The 25902-nt window shown below is 38.2% G+C and overlaps 1 protein-coding gene across 6 annotated transcripts in view; it reads right to left on the bottom strand.

Moving 5' to 3' along the window:
• The window catches only part of LOC139134562 (insulin-like growth factor-binding protein complex acid labile subunit), a 57051-nt gene that overhangs the window by 20391 nt on the left and 10758 nt on the right, over window positions 1-25902 (bottom strand). For 5 of the 6 annotated variants that reach the window (XM_070701465.1, XM_070701456.1, XM_070701481.1 and 2 more), the window contains one exon: window positions 15392-18955. The exons of the other annotated variant lie outside the window; for it this stretch is intronic. In XM_070701465.1, coding sequence (XP_070557566.1) covers window positions 16525-18918 — 2394 coding nt within the window. In that variant the 5' untranslated portion in view covers window positions 18919-18955 and the 3' untranslated portion in view covers window positions 15392-16524. Of the gene's footprint in view, window positions 1-15391; window positions 18956-25902 lie in introns of those variants that run through there. 6 annotated transcript variants of the gene reach the window in all.

Below are 25902 nucleotides of genomic sequence, written 5' to 3' on the forward strand. Positions count from 1 at the left end.
CATTCACCGCAAGGGGCGACTTTTTTAAGAGGCGATGTTACCTGAAGCATAGACCCAGGGCCTACGCCTGAAGCTAGACTTTATTTTTTTTATAAAAGAAAAGGTGACTTTGTTCCCGTGTTATTACAGTCACGTGTTTCGAAGCGAGAGGTCGCGAGATACTGCAACAGAATATTGTCTCATCAGTCTTCAAACAGGGAAGCTCATCCAAGACATGCAGTTGTCCTATATGTAGCGTTTACTTTGTGCAGCACTTAGTGCAATTTGTGTAGATAAGAACTAACACATTCGAGTGTTTGGATCACAGCCACCGTGTTTGGATAGAACACAGAACAGACCGAAAAAAAAGAAAAATTAGATTTCATTTCGTCTGCATACACTGCATTATGTTTTGTCTACCCGGAGTGTTGTCCTAGTTAACGTCAGTCTCTGTTCAGACTTAGACAGAAGAGGAGGAGGGGAAGCGCCCTCTACTGTCCATGGTCTAAATATTATCAACATAGTAATTTAGCACACCTGTTGTTTGCTGGATCCGTTCTTTTCATGTTCTATGAGAATGCTAGATACACGTGTGTGCTGCACAACAAACTAAACTTTGTATATTTATTTATTTGACGGGTAAACAGGCTCAAAGGCTCAGTAACAGACTCAGAGAAAATAAAAACAAACAAACAAACAAACGAACGGTACAATATAGCAACAGGCAAAACAAAAAGAAATCCATTTGAAATACAATATGCACTGTATACAAAGAGTGGACTCTAAGAATAAGAATACCTAGACACAAACGTCTTCAAAGCAGCATTAGGTAAAAAATATACGGACAGAAATGTCATTTCACGGTGTAATAGTCCCAGGGGTGAAAGCAAATTTTCTTATTTTAAACCTGCAACGTGGAACTTGAAATAAAGACGGAACCCTAGGGCGTCTCAGTGAGTGGCGCATAAAATGGCAAAGGAAAAGGTAGGGACAAGAAAATTCTCCCTGAAACAATTCCGTTTATCAAAGTCAGATTTAAAACTTTCCGCCGAAACGAGAAAGAAGGGAGATTACAATACATGGAGGGGTGTTTGTAATTACCATTACGGTACCGAATAAATTTGGGAAACTGTCCCGCTTGGATGATTTTTCCCTGAATATCTCACGTTCAAAATAATCGTCAGAGATAGGGCCGGCGCTAGCGATATTGTCCAGGTCTGGATTCTGAAACGATACATATAAAAGGCGTGGCTTCAATCATTCATATATGAATTAAGGATAAAAGAATCTATTGACCGACAATTTACAAGTTATAATTATTTATTCATAACGGACACGTTACGAAACCATCACGTGAACTTATTATTTAAGAACATTAGGCGAATTAATTTGTTTCCATATTCCTAATCTACTGATTAAAACATGTTATTTCCGTGACTGTACCCTCAATGTCCGACAGGATATAACTGACAATTAACCCGACGGTGTTGTAATTATCAATATCGATGTCAATGCACGCTTATTGTATGTAAGATCATAGGGGTTGTTAACATGTACGTTAGGGGGGCGGAGAGTAGGGGTGTCTTGGTCTCAGTACAGATTTCTTCTTGCCATTGTTCATTGTATTTTAACATACGTTTGACAATGACATGTATTGCTAATAAAGATTTATACTACCAACCTTTGGTGTCTCGGTCCCATCTGAGCACTGGTTTTGTAACGATTTCTCCTTCACTGTCCCATGTATTTGTCCTTTGGCAATCATACGCGAACTTGAAGTTTTATCATTGTGTGGGGTCTATTATCTGATGCGTTCGATTGCCCGGGTTCGATTTAAAGCAAGCAAGGGTAGGCTACCAATCTGTAGACGCTTTCACCAGGTTTTCACCGGATTTAACGTTGACAACGCTAACGTCAAACACGAACGCACCAGCAAGAGTATAACTACATTCCCTCCACACCGTCACGTGGAGGGACTGTGGTATAGCAGAGGATTATTGGGGCCAGCTGTTCGTCAGTCTGCGTAAGCTTGCAGGACCTGGTATTGATTTTGTAGACTTGATTTTGTAAGATAATGGTTGAAAGTTTCGCGGAGGAAAATTTGAGCGAAAGTTTAAGTCTCCCACTTTCGAGACGCGTACTGCCCTTTGTGGCAGTAGCCGTAACTTTCTTTGACCTTTTCACTTGTTTTGCTTTAAATTGTAATATAATCTTCTACACCGTTTCTTGTCTAGTCCCCAAAGCATGTTGAGATACACATCCATCGTGTCAACTATAAGCCTGTACTTGTGTAGACTATTGTTATTGATGACATGACTATTATATACCGCTGTGTTATTGACAAGTGGATTTCGATCCGGACTAAAATTCAACAACATTGCATTTTTCACGCTGTGACGTTAACTTAAACAGCGCCGTGTTTCAGCTTGTGTTTGGAAGAGTGGAACAAAAAAGACCTGCAGTTGACAGAAAAAACTAAAATACAGAAAATAATCAGCAAAAGTTACCAAAATCTTTCGTCCCTTTGGTAAATATGAAAATAGCGTGTCACTTAGAGTACTTGTAACATCAATTGAACCTCTCGGTATGTAACATGTATTTTTATCAATACTAAATATGCGAATTACGTACAATTAATCGAACAGTAAAATATTGCCAATTCTTCAATTCGATTCGTTGTTGTTACAGCCGGGTCAAACCGTTACAATAAAATCAATTAAATCTATTGTGTTCATATCATATACGAATGGCGATAACAATTACAAATGCACGCTACTAAGGCAGCTCAGTTGTCCGCCGAGTGTTGCCGATGGGGAAGAGGTTTCGGGCAAATTACGTGCTGGGAATGAGCAATATGTATTGATATTTTGTCGACGCCACGGCCAGCGGGAAGTTTTCTGTGGCGAACTAGGGGCAAACTAAAAGCACAAGAGCGCTCACAGGTTATGATTTTTTAAAGTCGGCTAGTTCGCTGCCCCCTTCTCAAGGAATCACTATGATGCCTACTTTATATTCGCAAAATATATGGACATTGTGGAGACGATGTAGATGACCATCGTATGGTACCTCACACATGTCGAATCACCATGGCCAGGGCGTGTTTCTGGCAATCAAATGCGTTCCACTTTACGTAGAAAACCAAAGTTGTGTGTTTATACTTGTCATAAAAACGGTTAGTACGTGTACCGTTACAACACAGTAATGGTATCATCGATGACATTCTCAGCTACGGTCACAGACAGGGTCACCGTTTTTGACTCACTGTCGAAAATAAAAGGCTAGAAAATTTACGTAAAGCGGTGTTCTTGTATGCAAATAATTGCAGTGACTAAATTACAAATCATGGCTATGCCGGCCACTGGGGAAATATGCATATATGCATGAGTTTGCTAAGTGATTTGGCAGGCCAATTACATTAATATATTGTTCATACACAACAACATGCTGGTTGGTCAGTTTGGTCTTGGCTCCGATGAAATTACATTTACTATTATTATGGCCTCGTTTGCATTTTTACAGAGTAAACCGAATGTATTAATACCAGCAGCTTTAACTTTATTGCTATGTCATTCCACAGAAAGCCTAAGAGAGAGATAGGCCATGGGGGCTGTACAAAATGTCCGTCCCCAGGGGCAGGGGAGGGGGTATAGGTGTCTGGGGTTCAACACAGGGGTTCTTCTTGCTATGGTTTATATTATTTTAATACGTTTGACTATGATATGTATTGCTAATAAAGAATACTGCCAACCTTTGGTGTATTGGTCTGAGTTAGGGAGCCGTCATTATTTGGCCTGGGGGTCGGAGGAATCTGAGCGGGGGTCACTCAAAAAATCGAAAGCTACAAGGGGGGTTGCTCAAAAGTGGAGAACAAGAAAAGGGGGCTACTCAATTTTGTTTACATGTATTGAAGCATTTAGTGGAGTTACGAATTAATACAACAATAATAGTAAAGATATGTATATTCATACCCGGTATTTGTGTGTACACACACACACACACACACACATAATATATATATATATATATATATATATATATATATATATATATATATATATATATATATATATATATATATATATATATATATATATATATATAATCATAATACAGGTGGTTTCAAGTAGAAACTAAAATCTCATTACACTATGTGTTTCACGTTATTGTGATCTTCAGACGAGAATGATCAGCTATTCGACGTGGCAAGCCTTATGTTAGAGGCTAGTACTGAGTACATTTTTCAGTATTTCCTGATTAAAGATTGATATACTTGCCTGATCATTAATGAGAAACGTCTGCTTTCTATATTCTACATTGTATAGGTTACCGATAGGGGAAAATGTGTAAAGCAAGCTTATTCTGATGCTATAAAGTTTAAAACCAGTTGAATGCCTTGACAACAAACCCATCTTTATTGCAGGAAAATAATAATAATAATAAATGTGAATAAATGTATGTCTGTCGCTATTTTTTTCGGTTTCAAAAAATATAGTTGACATCAGCTGATCAGTGAACTGAAATATAAGTTTTGGAATACTGTCTCAGATTTATTTTCCTTTGAGTTTTTTATACGAAAAAAATACTCCCCAAGTGCCACCAAATAACACCATTTTAATCTCTATTTTTCAAAAGCTCCAATGGCAGGAGGGGGGACACCCCCTCCTGACCTCCCCCCGCGACCGCTTATGCGGTCTCTTGTGGTGCTTTCGCACCACATCTTCCCCTCTCTTGAAAAGAAATCCTACAGAATAACTGCATGTCACCAGAGCACTGGATACAGACCTGTACATCAGCCCCTGCCACAGCAATTGGAACCTCCTTCCGACAGAGACCAATACCACAGGGTTTTATCAGGGTCTGTACAGGGCCTGTCGCAGCAGCAATCCATTTTACTGTATAGATATTTAACTTTCCCAATTTTTTGGGGGAGGGGGGGTCACTCAAATTTTCTGTAGCAGAGAGGGGGGTTACTCAAACACGTCATGGTTGGCAGGGGGGGTTACTCGAAATTTTGGAGTTTCGAAAGCAATTCCTCCGACCCCCCCAGGCCGTAAATAATGACGGCTCCCTTAGCACTGGTTTTGTAACGATTTCTCTTCTTCTCCTTCGCCGTGTAACGTATTTGTCCTGTGACAATCTTACGCCAAATTTTGTCATTGTGTTGCGTCTATTATATGATGCGTTTGATTGCCTAATGCGCCAAAGCATAGAGTGGCAACGTGTATTGTTTAAGGCGTGAAGCGTTACGTAACCCATCCATGATCGCCTCGCCTCAGGTTGCTCTCGCCTCTCTTTTCCGAAGAGTGCCGACCATGAATCCTTCGGTAATTTTCGGATTTTCGCCATTGTTAAGCGAAAGTATGTTCGGCAAAGTTTGTGTTGTTGTTGTCATGTGTGTTCTGAGCAGAATTGACGTGCTGGCGAAAACGGGAGTGTTTTGAGCATCAGGAAAATGAGTTTTAACCGTTTTAAAAATTCCTCTCATATTTTTATGAATATATAATGAGTGTGTTTGAACCAAATTTGAAAGTCTTTTATCGATACTGTCTGGTTTTACTCAATGGTTTACGGTCAGTCATACCCTCTTTTACACGTGTGTCAAGGAAGGACATGTTTATAAAACTGCTGGTGTGTTATGTTTTGATTGGCGTGAAGCAGTGTTTCTGGCCTGAGAGCTCAGAAAGTAACTATGGTTGCTACGCGACTGGCAGTACGATGCCATCTCGTCGTATTTTTCGCATAATCTCGTGTAATTATCAAGCACAAACAAAGCCTCCAAAAAGTTTAACACCTTTGAAGCTCATTTAATATGAAAAGCCAATAGTCTACCGAGACGACCATGGAACAAAAGGCATGCAAGTGTTGCCACTCTGCCTATGTTTCTTGGCCAAAGCAGCAAGGGTGAACGCCAGACACCGTTTGGGGAGAACCTATTTATACGCATTTCCCTCATTCGACTAGCCACGTACTGACTTCAGTGAGAAGCCCAGTGTGTTTGACTGTGGTGGACCACGTCTTTGTAGACAACCGACCTTTTTAGATATTGTAATCATGTACACGTATCGTGATTAAAGGTATTCGGCCACCTGTTTTTAACAGCCAATCAAAGATTTCACGCGGGTGGCCGCTTTTTAAAAAGGGCGCCCCACACGACAAGCCATGGCATACTTAGCAGACTCCTCAGCATGACCTTTGACATATCAAATATGGAGGACCGACAGCTCCCTTGCAGCTACAAGCACAGTCCCTCTATCCACTTACTAAACTATTTAAGTTACAGCAAAAAGAAAGTTTTAGCTGATTTTTCGTCGCTCCACACATAATTTAAATGTTAAATTATTGCCTCATCTAAAGTTCCACGTCATGAAAGAGTATGTATGTACTGTAAAACTGACAGAAATGTTCAGCTTATAGAGAATGGATTTCTTTTGCATTGATTTGTCCGTTTTACGAGGATATCAGGGTTACTTACATTCCCATATCATTTAGAGTAAATCCAAGTGAAATAACTTTTGTAAAACTTCTTTCATCACAAGATGAACATGTAATTTCTCAGTTGTCTTTGTATTTGATAAACGAAGTTAAAAGACGCGAAGAGTTGCCACCTTTTACAAGGAGCTAACATCTCCATGGTGTAAGTCTGGATTTTCCGAGTGTACATAGCTATTTATAAATGTGTATTATCACGGACGATATCATTTTTGTATGTTCTGTGTCACAAATGTGCGATGGGCCGAGGCCTTGCATTGAACAAAGATACATTACATTACATTACATTACATGAAATTACATTACATTACATTACATCACATTACATTACATTACATTACATTACATTACATTACATTACATTACATTACATTACATTACATTACATTACATTACATTACATTACATTACATTACATTACATTATATTACATTACACATTTATTTACATTCCATTACATTGTATTACACATTTACATTACATTACATTACATTACATTACATTACATTAATTACATTACACATTTATTTACATTCCATTACATTGTATTACATTGCATTACATTGCATTGCATTGCATTACATTACATTACATTACATTACATTACACATTACATTACACATTTACATTACATTACATTACATTACATTACATTACATTTCATTACATTACATTACATTACATTGCATTACATTACATTACATTACATTACATTACATTACATTACATTACATTACATTACCTCTATCCCTCTAGAGGGGCTGTGACATTACATTACATTACATTACATTACATTACATTCATTACATTACATTACATTACATTACTTACATACATTACATTACATTACCTCTATCCTTAGAGGGGCTGTGACATTACATTACATTACATTACATTACATTACATTACATTACATTACATTACATTACATTACATTACATTACAATTACATTACATTACATTACATTGCATTACATTACATTACATTACATTACATTACATTACATTACATTACATTTACTTACATTACATTACATTACATTACATTACATTACATTACATTACATTTCATTGCATTACATTACATTACATTACATTACATTACATTACACATTTACATTACATTACATTACATTACATTACATTACATTACATTACATTACATTACTTACTTGCATTGCATTACATCAAATTACATTATACATTTACATTACATACATTACATTACATTACGTTCTTTCATTACGTGCATTACATCACACATTTACAATACATTACATTACATTACATTACATTACATTACACATTTACATTACACATTTACATTACATTACATTACATTACATTACATTACATTAAATTACATTACACATTTACATTACACATTTACATTACATTACATTACATTACATTACATTACATTACATTACATTACATTACATTACATTACATTGCATTACACGACATGGAGTGTATACATCGAAAAGAACAGCCAACGACGTAGTTGTGGTTCAGTCTCCTTGGATACTAGTGGAATTTTATGTTGATATTTTGACCCCGGTTGAGTAATTTGACAGCAGAACTTGAAACACTGCACTGTATCAATGTCGTAATGATGGCAAATTCAAGCTTTTTATTGTCTAAGCACGTGAACGCTGCAGTAATGATCGATCTCGACCACAATGCAAAATCTATTGATCGGCGCCCTGGGATAGGCGCAGATTTTCTTGGATGTAAACCCCGTAACTAGGACCAAATCGTGCCCAAGGGAAGAAATACATCAAATTCTGAGTCGGGGATCCTGTGGGTGACAAATCAACAGATAAAGGAGAGCAGCCGAGCACATCACAAGCTGACAAAAAACGTGGTGTCGATAGGCAGGTAGGTAGGAAGGTAGGTAGGTAGGTAGGCATGTATGTAATTATGTATATATGTATGTATGCATGTGTATGTATGTATGTATGTATGTATGTTGTATGTATGTATGTATGTATGTATGTATGTATGTATGTATGTATGTATGTGTGTGTTGTATGTATGTATGTATGTATGTATGTATGTATGATGTATGTATGTATGTATGTGTGTATGTATGTGTGTGTGTATGTATGTATGTATGTATGTATGTATGTATGTATGTATGTATGTATGTATGTATGTATGTATGTATGCATGTATGTTCGTACGTATGTATGTATATATGTGTGTGTCTATGTATGTATGTATGTATGTATGTATGTGTGTATGTATGTATGTGTGTGTGTATGTATGTATGTATGTATGTATGTATGTATGTATGTATGTATGTATGTATGTATGTATGATGTATGTATGCATGCATGCATGCATGCATGCATGCATGCATGTATGTATGTATGTATGTATGTATGTATGTATGTATGTTCGTACGTATGTATGTATGTATGTGTGTGTCTATGTATGTATGTATGTAGTATGTATGTATGTATGTATGTATGTATGTATGTATGTATGTATGTATGTATGTATGTATATGTGTGTCCTATGTATGTATGTATGTATGTATGTATGTATGTATGTATGTATGTATGTATGTATGTACGTATGTATATATATGTATATATATATATATATATTATATATATAGATAGATAGATAGATAGATAGATAGATAGATAGATAGATAGATATATGTACGTCCTCGTGGGAAATTACAGTACTCGATGCTAAAGCAGAGCGTTATAAATATAAAACAAATTACTACAAAGTAATATCTATGTTACTTAAGTTTCATGCATCATGCAATCCTGACACGGAAGTGAATAGATTCTCAGCTCGACACTCTAATTTACATGATTTGGACGTAAACAGATCAAATTGAATATATCAAGCAATCAGCGAGGAAGAGCAATAACAGGAAACGTAACATCAAGTGGTTCAACCCCCCCCCCCCCCAATTCAGCAGGAACGTTGAAACTAATATCGACATGGAATTCCTTCAAATTGTTGACAAACACTTTCCAAAGGGGTCTAAACTTCACAAGATCTTTAACAGAAACACTATTAAAGTGACTTTCAGCTGTGTGAAGAATATGGCTAGCATAATCAAATCATGTAATAAGAGGGTAATCACTTGTGACCAGCGGAAAGATCGAGCAGCTGAATTCAATCGTGGGACAAGTCTCTATGCTCCTTGAACAGTAAAGGTGTGATTTACAAGGCTAAGGTATCAACAGGGGACAACACGGAGAAGGTCTACATCGGACTCACTGATAACACCTTCAAGACGCGCTTCGCTAATCACATGCAATCGTTCCGCAACGCAAGGTATCGGCACTGCAAGGAGCTCTCCAAGTTCGTCTGGTCCTTAAAAAAAAAGAACCAAGTCTTTGACATTTGGTGGTCAATTATTGACAAAGCATCGAGCGATGTAATCTTTGTATATCAAAAAAGCTACACATTATCAATGCTGACAAATATACGCTGTGAACAGACGCTCTGAGTTGGTTTCAAAATGTCGCCACCAATACAAATGTTATTAAATTGACACCACCTACAAATAGAATAGTACGTCCATATCATATAAATGGGAGTGTCGAGCTAAGAATCACTTCACTTCTGTCTGAGGATTGCAGGATGCATTAAACGTAAGTAACAGATATTATTACTTTGTACTTGAAGTAATTTTTACGTATGTATGTATGTATGTATATGTATGATATATATATATATATATATATATATATATATATATATATATATATATATATATATATATATATATATATATATTGTGAGTGTGTGTAATAGATGTCCTCGTGGAAAATTACAGTGGTCGATTGATGCTAAAAGCAGTTGTGTGTGTGTGTGTGTGTGTGGTGTGTGTGTGTGTGTGTGTTGTGTGTGGAGAGAGAGAGAGAGAGAGGGGGGCAGAGAGAGAACACGACACATAGAGAACAAATTTCCCGCTTTACGGTCGACAACCTCAGTCCGTCGACAACCTCAGTCCGTTAATTAGCTTGGTGAGAGGTATAACAGAATATGTTACCAAGCAGAGACGTCGTAAGATTGGAGTGGATGACGTTTATTGATATGCCGTCGGGTGGGACCAACCAAAAGTCATGCTCTTACACATCAAAACTTCACATTAAATAGACAATTTTTCAGGGCGTACCCTGAACATGTAAAATACTTGACAGGAAGTAATCGTACATTGGCTAAAAAGTATGCAAATTACTTGATTGGATAAGAAATGAATTCCAAATACTTGATTGCGAGAAAGTTCAAAGATATTCATAATTATTCTCCTGACTCGGCATACCAACCGATGCTTTTTAAAATTTATAATGTTCTTGTGATAAATGCCGATTTCTGAAAATAATAGTCAATAACGTTACAGGGTCAAGATTTGTGGAGCCAGAATTGATTATATATGTATGAGCTATTGTTTCATTCCAAAGATAATTAAAACATTGGCAATGATACTTGAGTCAATAAAAGAAACACCGGTAATGATACTTGAGTTAACAAAAGGTAGACCCTCCACGTTTTCTCACCCACCTAGTTGATGTTCGTCATAGATTTAACAAAATTATACACTGTCTCGTGTAAGACTTTTACAAAATATTACAATCGGTCCCCCCGATTTTTCAAATAAACGCTCATTTTTTTCAGTTGTAACACTCTTTCTCAAAATAAAAGAAAAAGTTATACTAAATATAAAATACACTAAAATTAGAATAATAAAGTACTGAAAGGCCAATACTAAATGTAAAATAAAAGTGGATGTAAAATGTCAAAATAAATGCAAAAGTCTTAACTATGCCATCACCAAAGTACATTGAATCCCCTTTAAAATCAGACCTCTGAAACCCTTCAAAATCTAAAAAAAATCAAAATCTGTAAAAATTCTGGGATAATAAAAATGCAAATTATACCTTTAAAACCCCCAAAAAGATAAAAAAAAATATACAAATAAAAAAAAAAGTGTTGCCCGCTTCTTCTTACTGTCGACAACCTCAGTCGGGGAATTGGCTCGGTGAGAGGTAATACAGGATGTTACTACGCAGAGACGTCGTAAGTTGAAGTGGATGATGTTTATTGATACGCTGTCAGCTTGACCGACCAAAAGTCATGTTCTTACATCTCAAAAACTTCACATTACATAGACAATCTTTCAGGTTGTAACGTGAACATGTAAAATACTTGACAGGAAGTAATCGTACATTTGCTAAAAAGTATGAAAAGTACTTAAATGGATAAGAAATAAAAATCCAAATACTTGATGGGAGAAAGTTCAAAGATATTCATAATTATTCTGCTGACTCGATCGGCATACCAACCGATGCTTTTTAAAATTTATAATGTTCTTGTGATAAATGCCGACTTCTGAAAATAATAGTTAATAACGTTACAGGGTCAAGATTTGTGGAGCCAGAATTGATTATATATGTATGAGCTATTGTTTCATTCCAAAGATAATTAAAACATTGGCAATGACACTTGAGTCAATGAAAGAAACACCGGTAATGATACTTGAGTTAACAAAAGAAGACCCTCCACGTTTTCCCACCCACCTAGTGGATGTTCGTCGTGGATTTAACAAAATTATAAATATATCATGTAAGACTTTTACAAAAATATTACAATCGTAACTATCCCCTTTTCTAAACAAATTGCCCCGATTTTCAAATAAACGCTTCATTTTTTCAGTTGTAACACTCTTTCTCAAAATAAAAGAAAATAACAAAATACTTAAAAAGCTTACATTTAATATAAAATACAATAAGATTAGAATGATATAATACTAAAAGGCTATTACTATATGTAAAATACAATAAAGTGGATGTAAAATGTCAAAATATATGCAAAAGTCTTAACTAAGCCATCACCAAAATACATTGAATTGCTTTACCTTAATTAACATATTGGCAATGACACTTGAGTCAATGAAAGAAACACCGGTAATGATACTTGAGTTAACAAAAGAAGACCCTCCACGTTTTCCCACCCACCTAGTGGATATTCGTCATGGGTTCAACAAAATTGTACATATCTCGTGTAAGACTTTTACAAAACTATTACAATCGTGACAATGTTCCTGCAGACAGTTTGGAATTCGTTTAATGTAATTACTGTATAATAGAAATAAAAAAACTTGTAACATCAATTGAACCTCTCGGTATGTAACATGTATTTATATGAATACTAAAATATGCGAACTACTGGTAGGAACAATAATGGAACAGTAACATATTACCGATGCGTCAATTCGAATCATTGTTATTACACTTCGTAAATAGGTCAAACCGTTATAATAAAATCAGTAAAATCTGTTATATTTATATCATAGAAGAATGGCGATAACAATTACAAATACTGTAAAAAGTAAATGAAAATGTGTATGTATTTCATGTATGTATGTATGTTGTATGTATGTATGTATGTATGTATGTTATGTGCGTACGTATGTATGTATGTATGTATGTATGTATGTATGTATGTATGTATGTATGTATGTATGTATGTATGTATGTATGTATGTATGTATGTATGTATGTATGTATGTATGTATGTATGTATGTATGTGTATGTATGTATGTATGTGTGTGTATGTATACATGTTTGATGTTTGTACGTACGTACGCAAGTACGTGTATATATGTAAGTACGTGTGTATATTAGGTATATATATAATATATATATATATATTATATATATATATATATATAATTTAAATATTTTATATGCAATATATATATATATATTTTATATGCAATATATTACATATATTTTATATGTAATATATATATATATATATATATATATATATATATATATATATATATATATATATATATATCATAAGAGAGAGAGAGATGGAGAACAAAATTCCCTCAAAGTATGTTCAAATTAATTAAAAATCAATGCTGTACAAAAGAAATAAAAGTATTGTAACATCAATGGAATCTCTCGGTACTGTGACATGTATTTTTATCAATACTAAATATGCGAATTGCGTACAATTATTGGAACAGTAAAATATTGCCAATTCTTCAATTGGATTCGATTTATTACAGCCGGGTCAAACCGTTACAATAAAATAAATTAAATCAGTTATGTTCATATCATATACGAATGGCGATAACAATTACAAATGCACGAAAGTAAATGAAAATGTGGTATAAGGTAATAACCTAATTGTATCCTTCAGTTCTCGATCTACTACAATTGGCTTAACTCTGTAACGATCTGTATTTGTGTTGAAAGCTGTTAAAAATATTAATATCTGAAAAGTATGATGATAGTAGTAGTAATAATAACATACCATCGTTCCACTCAATTCAATATTTTAGTAATACGCGATGAGAAATTCGAGAGCTGGCTCAGTTTAAAAAAACTAATTAAACTGAAATTTGAGTGCAACTCACTTGAACTTGACAATGGAAATCTTTAAGTCTTAAACACATTATTATCGAAATTACTCATTTCAAAATCTATCAGTAATATTACAGCCAACAATTCACGTTAAATGAGAATACATTTTTAAACGTACTTAAGTTGCATCACAAGATACTTCGAAAGACAGCTATCGTTAAGTCATCAACCATTATCGAACGTACTTCGTTCAAACCTAAATGTACTACATTATTCGTTTTGTTAAAAATATTACAAGGTTAACTCTGCGACAACTGAAATAATTGACTCAAGGCAAGCTGCTAACGTACAGAACACTAGATAACAACCCACCTTTAGTAAAACGAGATAGAATTGTACAGCTGTGATAGCCCAAAATATTCAAATATTCACCCATATATTCAAAATTAATCAAATTATTTAGAGTGAGAAAACCTGGAGAAGAAAGTGCCCATACTGTACAGTGTTACAAATCAGCATGATTCTAAGGAATCCAGTAGCTGCAGAAGGACAATTCGACATCATTTACATATTCTCGTCATTTGCATACCATCAAAGGTCGGCAACTATTGTCCAATTAACACAAGCTTCGTACATTAGCATATTTTCAATCGAGTATTATCACAGGGCCTCATAAGTGCCTATATTACAGCGTTTTTCTTTCTTTTTCAATGTTACAAATAATCCAGCTGAAGAGCACAACACTTGTGTAGCTGTCTTTTCTGTAGCGTGTATTGGCATGTATAGTGCGTCCTCGTAAATGTGACCTTTAGTTCCGTGACCTCTAGGCCCGGCTCTAGCCATGCCATGCCTACTTCCTGCCCTGCCCTCGCTATGCTTACTATAGTACAGTAAACACAGCGACGTCTGTACAGGTGGCCAGAAGGCATGGCCAGAGGAATTGGCTAGAGGTCACGGAACTAAAGGTCGTATTTACATATGATCACATTCCCCATTGAGGGCGCACTATACATGCCAATACAAGCTACACAAAAGACAGCTACACAAATGTTGTGCTCTTCAGCTTTATTTGTAACATTGAAAAGAAAGAAAAACGCTGTAATATTGACTTAAATAGGCACTTATGAGCCCCTGTGGTATTATTTGTCGCTCTGCCACAATATGTTCGATTTCGTGTTGGTACTCACCATCGGTTATTTGATTGTGATAAGACCTAAATTTAAAGTCTATATTTATTCTACTGGTGATGTACTGTGACTATGACGTCTTGCCTGTTCTAATTTCTTGTAAAGGTTTCATACACATGTTCAGGGGCCCCAGTATCAGGTGACAGGGAGGTGTATGTTGAATCATCCGTTTCAATTTGCATTTCATAGAATTGTTTGTGAAAATTGATCAGATACTTCTGGAGGCTTTACATATCTAGCAGGTATTTCCTGTCGATTTGTTGCATCATCAGCGCCCTCATTTTTTATGACAGTGATATTCGAATCAACAATGCTATCATTACCTTTTTCCCTATCGTGTCGACTTTCGAACGCAATGTTTGATTTTTGTTTTTGACATTTAACTTCTTCACCCTTGCGTTTCCTGACAGCTATCATCAAAATTATCATTATCACACCAACAACTAAAACAAGTCCGCCAAAGAATGCTCCAGTTACTATGCCTACATTGCTTTTGTGTCCTGGAATCGTCTTTGCGTTCGAAATCAGTATTGTGGAGTCGTGATCGACAGCCGTTGTACTGTATGGGTTGGAAGATGTCATTTTCTGAACGATACGCAAATGTGTGATGCAAGTCGCATTGCCTTGTAAGTTTTCAGCTATGCATACATAAAATCCAGAATGTTTCATCTCAGACCTCACTATAACAATTGTACCTTGGTTTGTCAGCTCCAGATCGCCGAATTCAACTGTTGTATTATTGCTGTTGCTACCTTTGTTTATAATGTCTCCATTGGGTGTTATCCAAGAAAGATTTGGTTCAGGCATATCTGTTGCATTACAGGTCAATTCTACGGTACTGCCTTCTTCAGCGTCAACCAATCTTATGTGTTCGGGGAATTCAGGACAAGTGCATGTCATATTCCGTTGTGAAATATCCATGAAATCAAGTCCGGTATAGGCCTGTGGTGTTTGACACGTCAACCCGTAAAGGTTGATGTTGATAGTCTCTCTGTTATCCTCGACCCACTGTCGCAGTCCACGGAGGCGACAATCACATGCCCATGGATTGTCATGCAGATAAAGATTGCTGTGCGACGTTTTCATATCATCGAAGACTGAAATTGGTAATGCTGACAGTTTGTTGTTGCTAAGATACAAAAATCTGAGATTTGTCAAACCTCGAAATGCGGTAGGAGATATATTTGCGATACAGCTATTTTGCAGGTAAAGAGTTCGTAGCTTCGTTACTCTTTCGAACATCCCACCTTGCAATACAGTAATGCAGTTATAATTCATATTCAAGTAAGTGAGCTGTGGTAAGTTGGCAAGCTTGGCAACTGTTGCGATTTCATTGCTCTGTAATCGTAAATCCGTTAACGAATTTAAGCCAAAGAAGATTCCCGATGGTAATGTTGAAATCTTGTTGTTGTGCAAATATAGATACTGTAAACTGGACAAACTATCAAAGGTGTCAGATGATAGTGTCATGATGTTATTGTTAGAGATGTACAGACGTCTTAACGAATCTAAGTCAGAGAAAATTCCTGGTGGTAATGTTGATATCTTGTTGTTCTCCAAATGTTGATATCTTGTTGTTCAAATACAGATACTGTAAACTAGACAAACCATTGAAGGCGCCCAATGACAATGCTGTGATGTTATTGTTTTTTAGGTAAAGTAGTGTTAAGCGAGACAAGCGACTGAACTGATTTGGTAAGAGTGACGTTATAGCATTCGATTCAAGTTGCAGAGTTGTCAAGTTTCCAACTTCATCAAACGTTGTGATAGGTAGCGTTGTCAGATTAATGTTGTTGCTAAGATACAAATATCTGAGATTAGTCAATCCCCGGAATGCGGAAGGGGATATATATTCGATGCAAGTGCTTTCCAGGTCAAGAATGCTTAGCTTCATTAATCCTTCAAACACCCCATCTTGCAATGCAGTAATGCAGTTATTCCCAAGGTCCAATCTAGTAAGCTGTGGTAAGTTGGCAAATTTTTCAACTGTTGTGAGTTCATTATTTTGTAATCGTAAACTCGATAACGATGTTAAACCAGAGAAAATTCCTGATGGTAATGTCGATATCTTGTTGTTGTACAAATACAGATACTGTAAACTAGACAAACCATTGAAGGCGTCAGATGACAATGTTGTGATGTCATTGTTTAAGAGATCAAGAGATGTAAGTGAATTTAAGCCAGAAAAGATTCCTGATTGTAATGTCGGTATTTTGTTGTCCCACAAATCCAGATACTTTAAGTGGGACAGACCATGAAAGACGTTAGATGACAGTGTCGCGATTTCATTGTTATTGATAGATAGCCGTCTCAACGAATTTAAGCCAGAGAAGATTCCTGATGGTAATGTTGATATCCTGTTATTTTCCAAATACAGACTTAGTAAACTAGACAAACCATTGAAGGCCCCTAATGACAATACTGTGATGTTATTGTTATCGAGGTGAAGTCGTGTTAAGCGAGACAAGCGACTGAACTGATTTGGTAAGAGTGACGTTATAGCATTCGATTCAAGTTGCAGAGTTGTCAAGTTTCCAACTTCATCAAACATCGTGATAGGAAGCGTTGTCAGATTACTTTTGTTGCTAAGATACAAAGATCTGAGATTAGTCAATCCCCGGAATGCGGAAGGGGATATATTTTCGATGCAAGTGCTTTCCAGGTAAAGAAGACTTAGCCTCATTAATTCTTCAAACACCCCATCTTGCAATGCAGTAATGCAGTTATTCCCAAGGTGCAATTTAGTAAGCTGTGGTAAGTTAGCGAATTTGGAAACTGTTGTGATTTCATTGTTTTGTAATTCTAAACTCTTTAAAGAAGTTAAACCAGAGAAGATTCCTGATGGTAATGTTGATATCTTGTTGTTGTACAAATACAGATACTTTAAGCCAGGCAAACCACTGAACGCGTCAGATGACAATGTTGTGATGTTATTATCATTGAGACCAAGATGTCTTAACGATATCAAGCCAGAGAAGATTCCTGGTGGTAATGTTGATATCCTGTTATTGTCCAAATACAGACTTAGTAAACTAGACAAACCACCGAAGGCCCCTAATGACAATGCTGTGATGTTATTGTTATAGAGGTGAAGTCGTGTTAAGCGAGACAAGCGACTGAACTGATTTGGTAAGAGTGACATTATAGCATTCCGTTGAAGTTGCAGATTTGTCAAGTTTCCAACTTCGTCAAACATCGTTATAGGTAGCGTTGTCAGATTAATGTTGTTGCGAAGATACAAATATCTGAGATTAGTCAGTCCCCGGAATGCGGAAGGAAATATATATTCGATGCAAGCATTTTCCAGGTTAAGATCTCGTAGCTTCGGTAATCTTTCAAACACTCCATCTTGCAATGCAGTGATGCAGTTATTCCCAAGGTCCAATTCAGTAAGCTGTGGTAAGTTGGCAAATTTGGCTACTGTTGTGAGTTCATTGTTTTGTAATCGTAAACTCGATAGCGAAGTTAAGCCAGCGAAGATTCCTGATGGTAAAGTTGATATCTTGTTGTTGTCCAAAGTCAGATACTTTAAACTAGACAAAGCATTGAAGACGTCAGATGGCAGTGTCGTTATGTTATTGTAGCGAAGGTGTAACGCCTCTAGACTGGTCAGTCCATGGAATGCCCTGTACGATATGACCGAAATGGCGTTATATCTGAGGTACAAGTCCTTCAGCAGTGTCAGGGAACTAAGCGCTTGTTTTTGAAGTGACGTTATGCTATTATGACCAAGGTCAAGGGTGACTGTTTCAGCTGGAATACCTGTGGGTATCACTGTCAAGGATATTCGCCCACAATCGACGTAGTCATTCGACCGACAGCTGCACACTGAAGGACAACTCACGGCTGCATTGATGTTCAGAAGTACTATGAAGAGCGCCACCGATACAGTTGTGCATCCAACCATGATTGTATCTAAAGGCACGCCTTATGCACAGATTTCACTGTTGAAAGAAATGCAAACTTTAGGTCAAGCAAAGCCGACAAAACTGCTCGTTTAATGCCGGTTATCTTATCGTGGTGTCGATGGCTGTGGTTATTGTTGTACTTGTGTCACTCAAAATAGCTGGTGAACTAACAGTTATTTAAATCCTTGACCGAGTGTTTGTTTCGGCTTTGTGACAAATTTCCCGTGCCAGCAGCTAGCAGTACACTTTGGCACATTGCTCCTCCATAAGTTAGGCGCTTAATCTCCCCTCAAGTTCTATCATCCACCATGGCTTTCCCCTCCCTCAATATATTTTCTGGTATTTTCTCCCCGCCCACTGAAAATAATGAAATTTCTTCCCCGTCCACAGTAAATATAGATTTTTCCCCGCCCACTGATTAGTTTTGAAATTTGCCCACCCGCTGAAAAACTGCGCACGAACACCTTTTTGCACGAACAGCTTAGTTGGCGGCACCCGGCGACAATAAAATGGAAAGAAATAGCATAAAAAAGAAGCAATATAGATTCGAACAAAAAAGTAACGTTACTTCAACATGCCAAGAAAAGTTAGCGCGACGTACAAAACTGTATGTCACTTATCATGAACAACATAGTTTTCTGCCTTAGCCTAGCGACTATTGACAAGGTCAAAAACCATTTTACCAACTGTAATCAGTAGATGGAGAATATGCCACATAAATTTATGTATTTTATGAAACAAAACAAAGATAATTTTTAATCTTATCTTTTAATGGTGGCAAAATTTAAATACCGATGAAGTCTGCTGGGTGGATGGGCGACAGGGTTGAGTTATTTTTAGAACACTCATTTGCAATGCAGAGACTTTCATAGGCATAATATCTAAGGTGTTTATGTTAACAATAACGGCTTTTTATACCACAACATGTTTTCAACAACTTTTAATGATTTTCAACGGGAAGACGCTGAAAGATTCGAACAGATACGGATACCCCGTGGCCGCAGCATGCACCAGTAACAAGGATCTCGTTTATGACTGAATCGTTGGTCTTTTGTTTGTAAAGCTTACTGGGACCAACACTTACTCAATTCCTTATGTGGAAATCGTAAATCGGGCACCAACTTGTGGCAGCATGACTCTCTGTTATGGTATGACAATTGTCGGACTCATTCACAGTAAGGCGTCTCCCTGTTTAGTCCCTGCTGGACGAAGTCCGGAACTGGTATGTATGGTTTAGGTTCCGTCCATTTTTGCACAATTTGACCATCTATAAATAATCAACGCACTGAATTTGACCAAACCACTGCTATCTGCAATTCATTGATCGTGCTAAGTCTATCAAAACAACTTACACGTTTCATGAGTATGACATTTTAATATTTAGCTGATTTGCATATTTGATGAATTGCTTCAATTAGGCCTTTAATAAACCACAGAATACAATTGAATTTAAAGAAATTTCTCTGGTAAGTTGGTTGTACTTAGATTCATATGCTAACAGTTTTGAGAATATGCTATTTTTAGTTCATGTATTTCTGATATCAGGAGCAGCAATGAGGGCGAATGGAAAACCGATAATGGAGAATCACCCAACTGATCTCCCTGCCCCCTCCCCCTCCCAGCACCATATTCCGTTATTGGAGAATCACCCAACCGACCCACAGCACCATCTTAATGGAAATTTTCATTGAGAGATATTCTACTGGTAGCAATATATTCACTAGGTACCCACCCGACATCGTGTCGGTATCAAATGACCTTATGAATGACCTCGAGGAGATCTTCAGAGATTATATACTTTGGTGTGTTACTTGACGAACCTATCCCGATAGACTTTGAAAGACACCTCCCTCGGCCACTTCTGCCAGAGCATATCCATCACCCAGTGAGGTGATCGCAGTCTACGAGAGGGTTGACGACCGGCCATTTAGATAGCCTGATCCCCCATCTAGTGGGGCTCCCCGGCCGACGACGAGTGGGTGTTGGCCTTTGACAGCGCAAAAGCTGAGTTTGAGGTCGATGGTACCACCACGGTCTTCTCTACCTGGTGGGTGGAAAAGGGGGACTAGGACTGCATGGAGATGAAAGATGGACATTATGTCAATGCCATGATGGAACTGAATACTAGCATGACAGATTAAAGGGCAGCACAGCTACTTACTGCTTTTCCGGAGGATAAGTTCATTCTGAAAATCAAGTTCCTGCAAGGGGTAAACCAAGGAAACTGGTCTGTCGGAGACAAATTTAACCCAGTCCGTGCTGAGAGGAAGAAGGTGCAGGCCATCATTTTTATCACTCAGGGCACAAAGTCTGGTGTACTGACTGGGATCGATAAAGTGTATTTTTACACCTCACCTAATATACCATAGTCGTGATTGGCTAAGACTGAGTCACTTATTGCAGGAAAAAGTGATATTATATACTTTGGAGTGACTCTTGCTTGTTGCGATGGTAACTTGCTTTTCTGCGCACAACAAATTGTCGTTCACTGAGGGTTGCATAATGCAAGGAAGTTGTATAGATATGGTTTCAAAACGACATGCAGAGTTATCGCCGGCCCAGTTAGATGACCTTTTAATTCAAATGGGCAGTCAGTTCATGAGAGCTGTAGCGAACAACGCTGTCTCTTTTTACAGACATTATTAAACCAGCAAGTTTGAGTATGGTGACCTGGGAGTTGGAGCGTTTCACAGCAGCGACGCTTGACTCTGCTTTGACAACTTTCTTCGCCAAAGTACTATGCAGAAGGGAGAGATGTACACCAAATATCAGTGCAGTCGCTTTGCTATGGTAACCAGCGTTTCTGCTGCCAATCACCACTGCGCCACAACTTTGATCTGGTTAATGGTAATGATTTTACTACTAGTCAGAAGATGTTCGCTGCCGTATCTAAGCAGCTGAAGAGCCAGGGAAAGGGAAACGTTCGTGCATAAGCCGGCGATACTTCTTGGCGATCTCAAGAAACTCTCCATTTATTTCTCACGCTCCGATGTTGATGCCTCCGTACTGCTCCACAAAGTATAGTTTAAGGTAATATGCACCTCGAAAGTGAAAGACTTAAACTTTTGCTCATATTTTCCTCAGTGAAACTTTGAACCACTCTCTTACCAAAGCAAGAATAAAATCAGGGGTCACCGTGCAAACTTTGGTACTAGAGAGACAAATATCTTGCGATTTCTCGATATTTGAAATTCAAAATGGCCGCCATCCCTGTGTAAACTCTATGGGAAAAAATAAAATTTTCGATTTTCAAAAAACTAAGACGGTGAAAACTTTTCTTTCGCCAAGAGCTTCAAAATGAACCCCCACAAGTGGTAGTCAGAAGAAAATTGAAAAAATTTGAAGGCCCGAATTCATCTGTCCCCGAGGTGCGTTCTACCTTAATATCATGCTTTTTTAGCCACCGTGGGAGAAAGGGTCAACAGGACCTCCGCGCCGAAAATGTTCAAGTAAAAGCGGACGATCTCGGTCGCAAATACATGATTCAAGTTGAAAGTGAAGTACACTAAGAACCATCAATCGGACGATAATGTTGTATCAGGTGGTATCATGTACGTCAATGCAGCCAACCCACTTCACTTTCCAGTACGTGCTTCCGAACTCTATGGACCAAGATAAACCCGAAATGTGACGCGCTTTTCCAACGTTCGCGTGATAAATTTAATGTCGATAACCGTGTTTGGTCTGAAAACAAATCGATAGGCAAGAATACCCTGTCTACGATGATGTCGATAACCATTTCAACAGCTGCAAATCTGAGTCAGTGCTACACAAATCACAGGTTTTGAGCGACATCCATCACTCTCCTCGGCGAAGCCGGGTTTAACAGTCGACATACGAGTGTTAGCCACCATCGTAATGAAGGTAGTATAAGTAGCTACATGAAAGATACCTCACTCCGACAAAAGCAGCAAATGGCCGAGATGCTCGCGACTGCAATCCTGGCAACAGCAATCTCTTACCAACGCCCGAGCTGCAGCACTAGCTACTACACTTCTAGCAAATCATTCAACTCTACCCTCCAGGCACCTTCCAACTTCAACTCGTGTACCGTTGTCACCCCTGATGTCTCAGGCTTCATCCCAAGAAAACTGCGTGGAAAGCAGGAAAGATCCACAATCTCCGCGCATGAACATCGACATGCCAAGATCAGCAGCTGCACCGCTATTTTCCAACGCGACGATAACAGGTGGACATTTCAATATTTTTTTAGGACAAAAGCAGTAGAACCTTGAATTGCAATTGAAAGCAACGTATGAACCGGGATGATTTAGTAATGAAAATTTTTACACAGTGCTTGATTTTTAAATCGTTCCAACCCTTCAAACTATATAGCAAATTTAATATTTCCTGTTTTACTGAGCTGAGACTGATATTTATCTATCGTATTAAATGTTATTGTTGCGAAAAGCAACGGTTTTTCAATGGAGAAACTTACCATAATTGTTTAAATAAATGATATACATATTTAAATATCGCAACATTTGATACATTAAAACAAATAGATTAATTCATTCATTCATTAGAAAATTCTGCCAACATTTCAAATGCCTAATAATTTGTATTTTTGACAATGCAGTATGTGAGGGCAATATCACGATTGATAACGCTCTCGTCTTCGGATCGGGCATTATCAATATTACTGTCATGGGCACCATCCCTTGGGCAGGCAACAAATCATGATATTGCCCTCAGTATCATGTGTTGTGCATGTGTTATTATTTAATTATCAGCATGGGACCTTGGCGGCTGAAGCCAGTTTCCTGATGACTGCGAACCCTTTCCGTTAGCCGAGGGAGCTGTTGTAGATGTTAGACAACTTTTCTGTCTGCTTACTGTCGGCAATTGGGAAACTTAAATGTGAGATATTCAAGCAGTTTGACTTGCTGTCAAGCACCAACTAACCCGCCACCCACAATAAAAAGATGGCCAAATGTCCCACACAACCATCTGCAAGTGTCTTGCTCTTGAGAAACATAAAGGAATTTGGCAAGTCCAGAAGCAAGTGGCCTGAAGACAGCCTTTCCAAATGTCTTCAAAAACAACAAGCAGCTGCTGTCTCACACACAACTGACTGCAAGTGTCTTGTGCTTGAGAGACAAAGAGAAATACAGCGAGTCAAACAGCAAGTCGACATCAAGTCCAGCAGCAGGTAACTTGCCCCAATCAAAGGAGAAACACCACAGGGTTGCAAACAAAGCCTGCCACAACATAGATCAATTCCCATTTTTTTCTATCCAGTGTTTGGCATGTAGTACTCTCTAAACTTAGAATCATCGGCCATATAAAGAGAGGCCACACCTCCATCTCTTGCAAAAAGAGCTGCAAGTCCTCATCTGTCAAAGACAGCTCACTCTCTAGTCTTAGCCTCGAGTTTTGGCTCTTTGTCTAGTCTTAGCTTCGAGTTTTGGATCTGCTGCATCTGCTATATGTATGCCTCTTTGTGTCGATTGAATTTCTCCAACGCCACGTTGTACCTTTCTCTCTCTGCTTTTAAAGCTTCCCCTCGCCAGACAGTTTCTATGCAAGCACATTGGTGAAGGCAGTCATGTTGAGAATCGCCCTGACAACTGTTATGATCCCAACCACCACTGGCATGATTTGCGCTCAAAGAGTGGGATCTTTTGGAATAATGTTTTCCTGCTCAAGAATATCTTTCATTGCAACCGCCACTGCTAAAGCCCCTTCAAGTTCGAGGACTGTGTTCAAGGTGGATTTGCCAGGGTTGCCAATGTCTGTCTTCAGTATTTTTCTGCGGCCTGTGCCACAGCAGGCGGGTTGACTGGAGGAAATGTGTGCTTACGTTTTGAGTAGTACAAACCTAGAGCTGTGAAAGTGACCCCGGCCACCCCTAGAAGAACATTACAATTGTTGTACCGAATCTGAGAGTGTGGGCCTCTGATGCCTGAGGACCACTCTGGGGGCCACACCAACCTTGTGGGTCACTTTCTCTGCTGTCTCTTGCTTTTTCTGCAAGCTGATCACAGCCAACTTCTTCCCTGGTTCCACTCGACCAGGGTTCTTCTCTTTCTTTTTGGAAGTGTAATCTTCTTCATCTTTGCTGTATCCGCAGGCTCCAATGCTAGCGTTTTCGCGGTCTGCACTGTGGGGGGATTGATGCCTCCACTGCATGCATCTCCGTCTATGTTAGCACCCGGATTCTTTTGGCCCCTGTTTTTATGTCAACGTGTTTGGCCGTGATCAGCCCTGTGCTGACAATATTGAGAATGGGCCTGAGAGTGTAAGCAAAGCCCCCCTCCCCACTTATTCATCTACCTCCTGACAAGGAAATCGGCCTTCAGATCCTTTGAAAGCCCCTCTGTGCTGTTGATTAGTAGTAAGAAGCCCAGGCCCTTACAAGCCAAAGAAACGAGGTTCTTGATGATGTCCTTGCTCACACGGGCATTGAATCCTGTCTCATAGATGACGTAGTGTTTGCTGATGAGCTCAGGCTTCATTTTCTTGATGACCTCTAGGGTTAAAGGCCCTCCTCTTCCCCTTCCAGAGGGGAGGCCACAGGGTAGCCTGCTTCCTAACACACGTCCTGGACTTTTCGACCATAGTTTCATTGTCAACACAAATATTTTTGTGTGGCAGTATTTGTACCCAAAGTAAATGATAAGGACCCACGTCACCAGCAGTGCCACTGCTCTGAGGAGTCCACCTCTATAGCTTGTGCTGATGCTTCTTATGATAAACTCGGTAAGGGCGTGTGATTCCATTCACAAAGGCACAGGTGCAAGTCTGGCTAGATAGTGAGCTGTTCATGAATCCTGACCTTTAAAGCATTAGTGTGATGATCAAAGGGATTGGCAACAAAGTCTATGCCCAGCGAATGCTCCCCCGGCATTTATGGACAGAGGCTCACCGATACAATTCAATTCACAGAGGGCGTCGCAGACCAGGACCTAGTTCTTTGTGAGCTCGGTTTCTTGAAGAACAAGTTCTACCTGTTCGTGGACTTGAGAAGATTCAAGCATGAA

Source organism: Ptychodera flava, chromosome 1 (assembly GCF_041260155.1).
Source record: "Ptychodera flava strain L36383 chromosome 1, AS_Pfla_20210202, whole genome shotgun sequence".
In the NCBI taxonomy this organism is placed as follows: domain Eukaryota; kingdom Metazoa; phylum Hemichordata; class Enteropneusta; family Ptychoderidae; genus Ptychodera; species Ptychodera flava.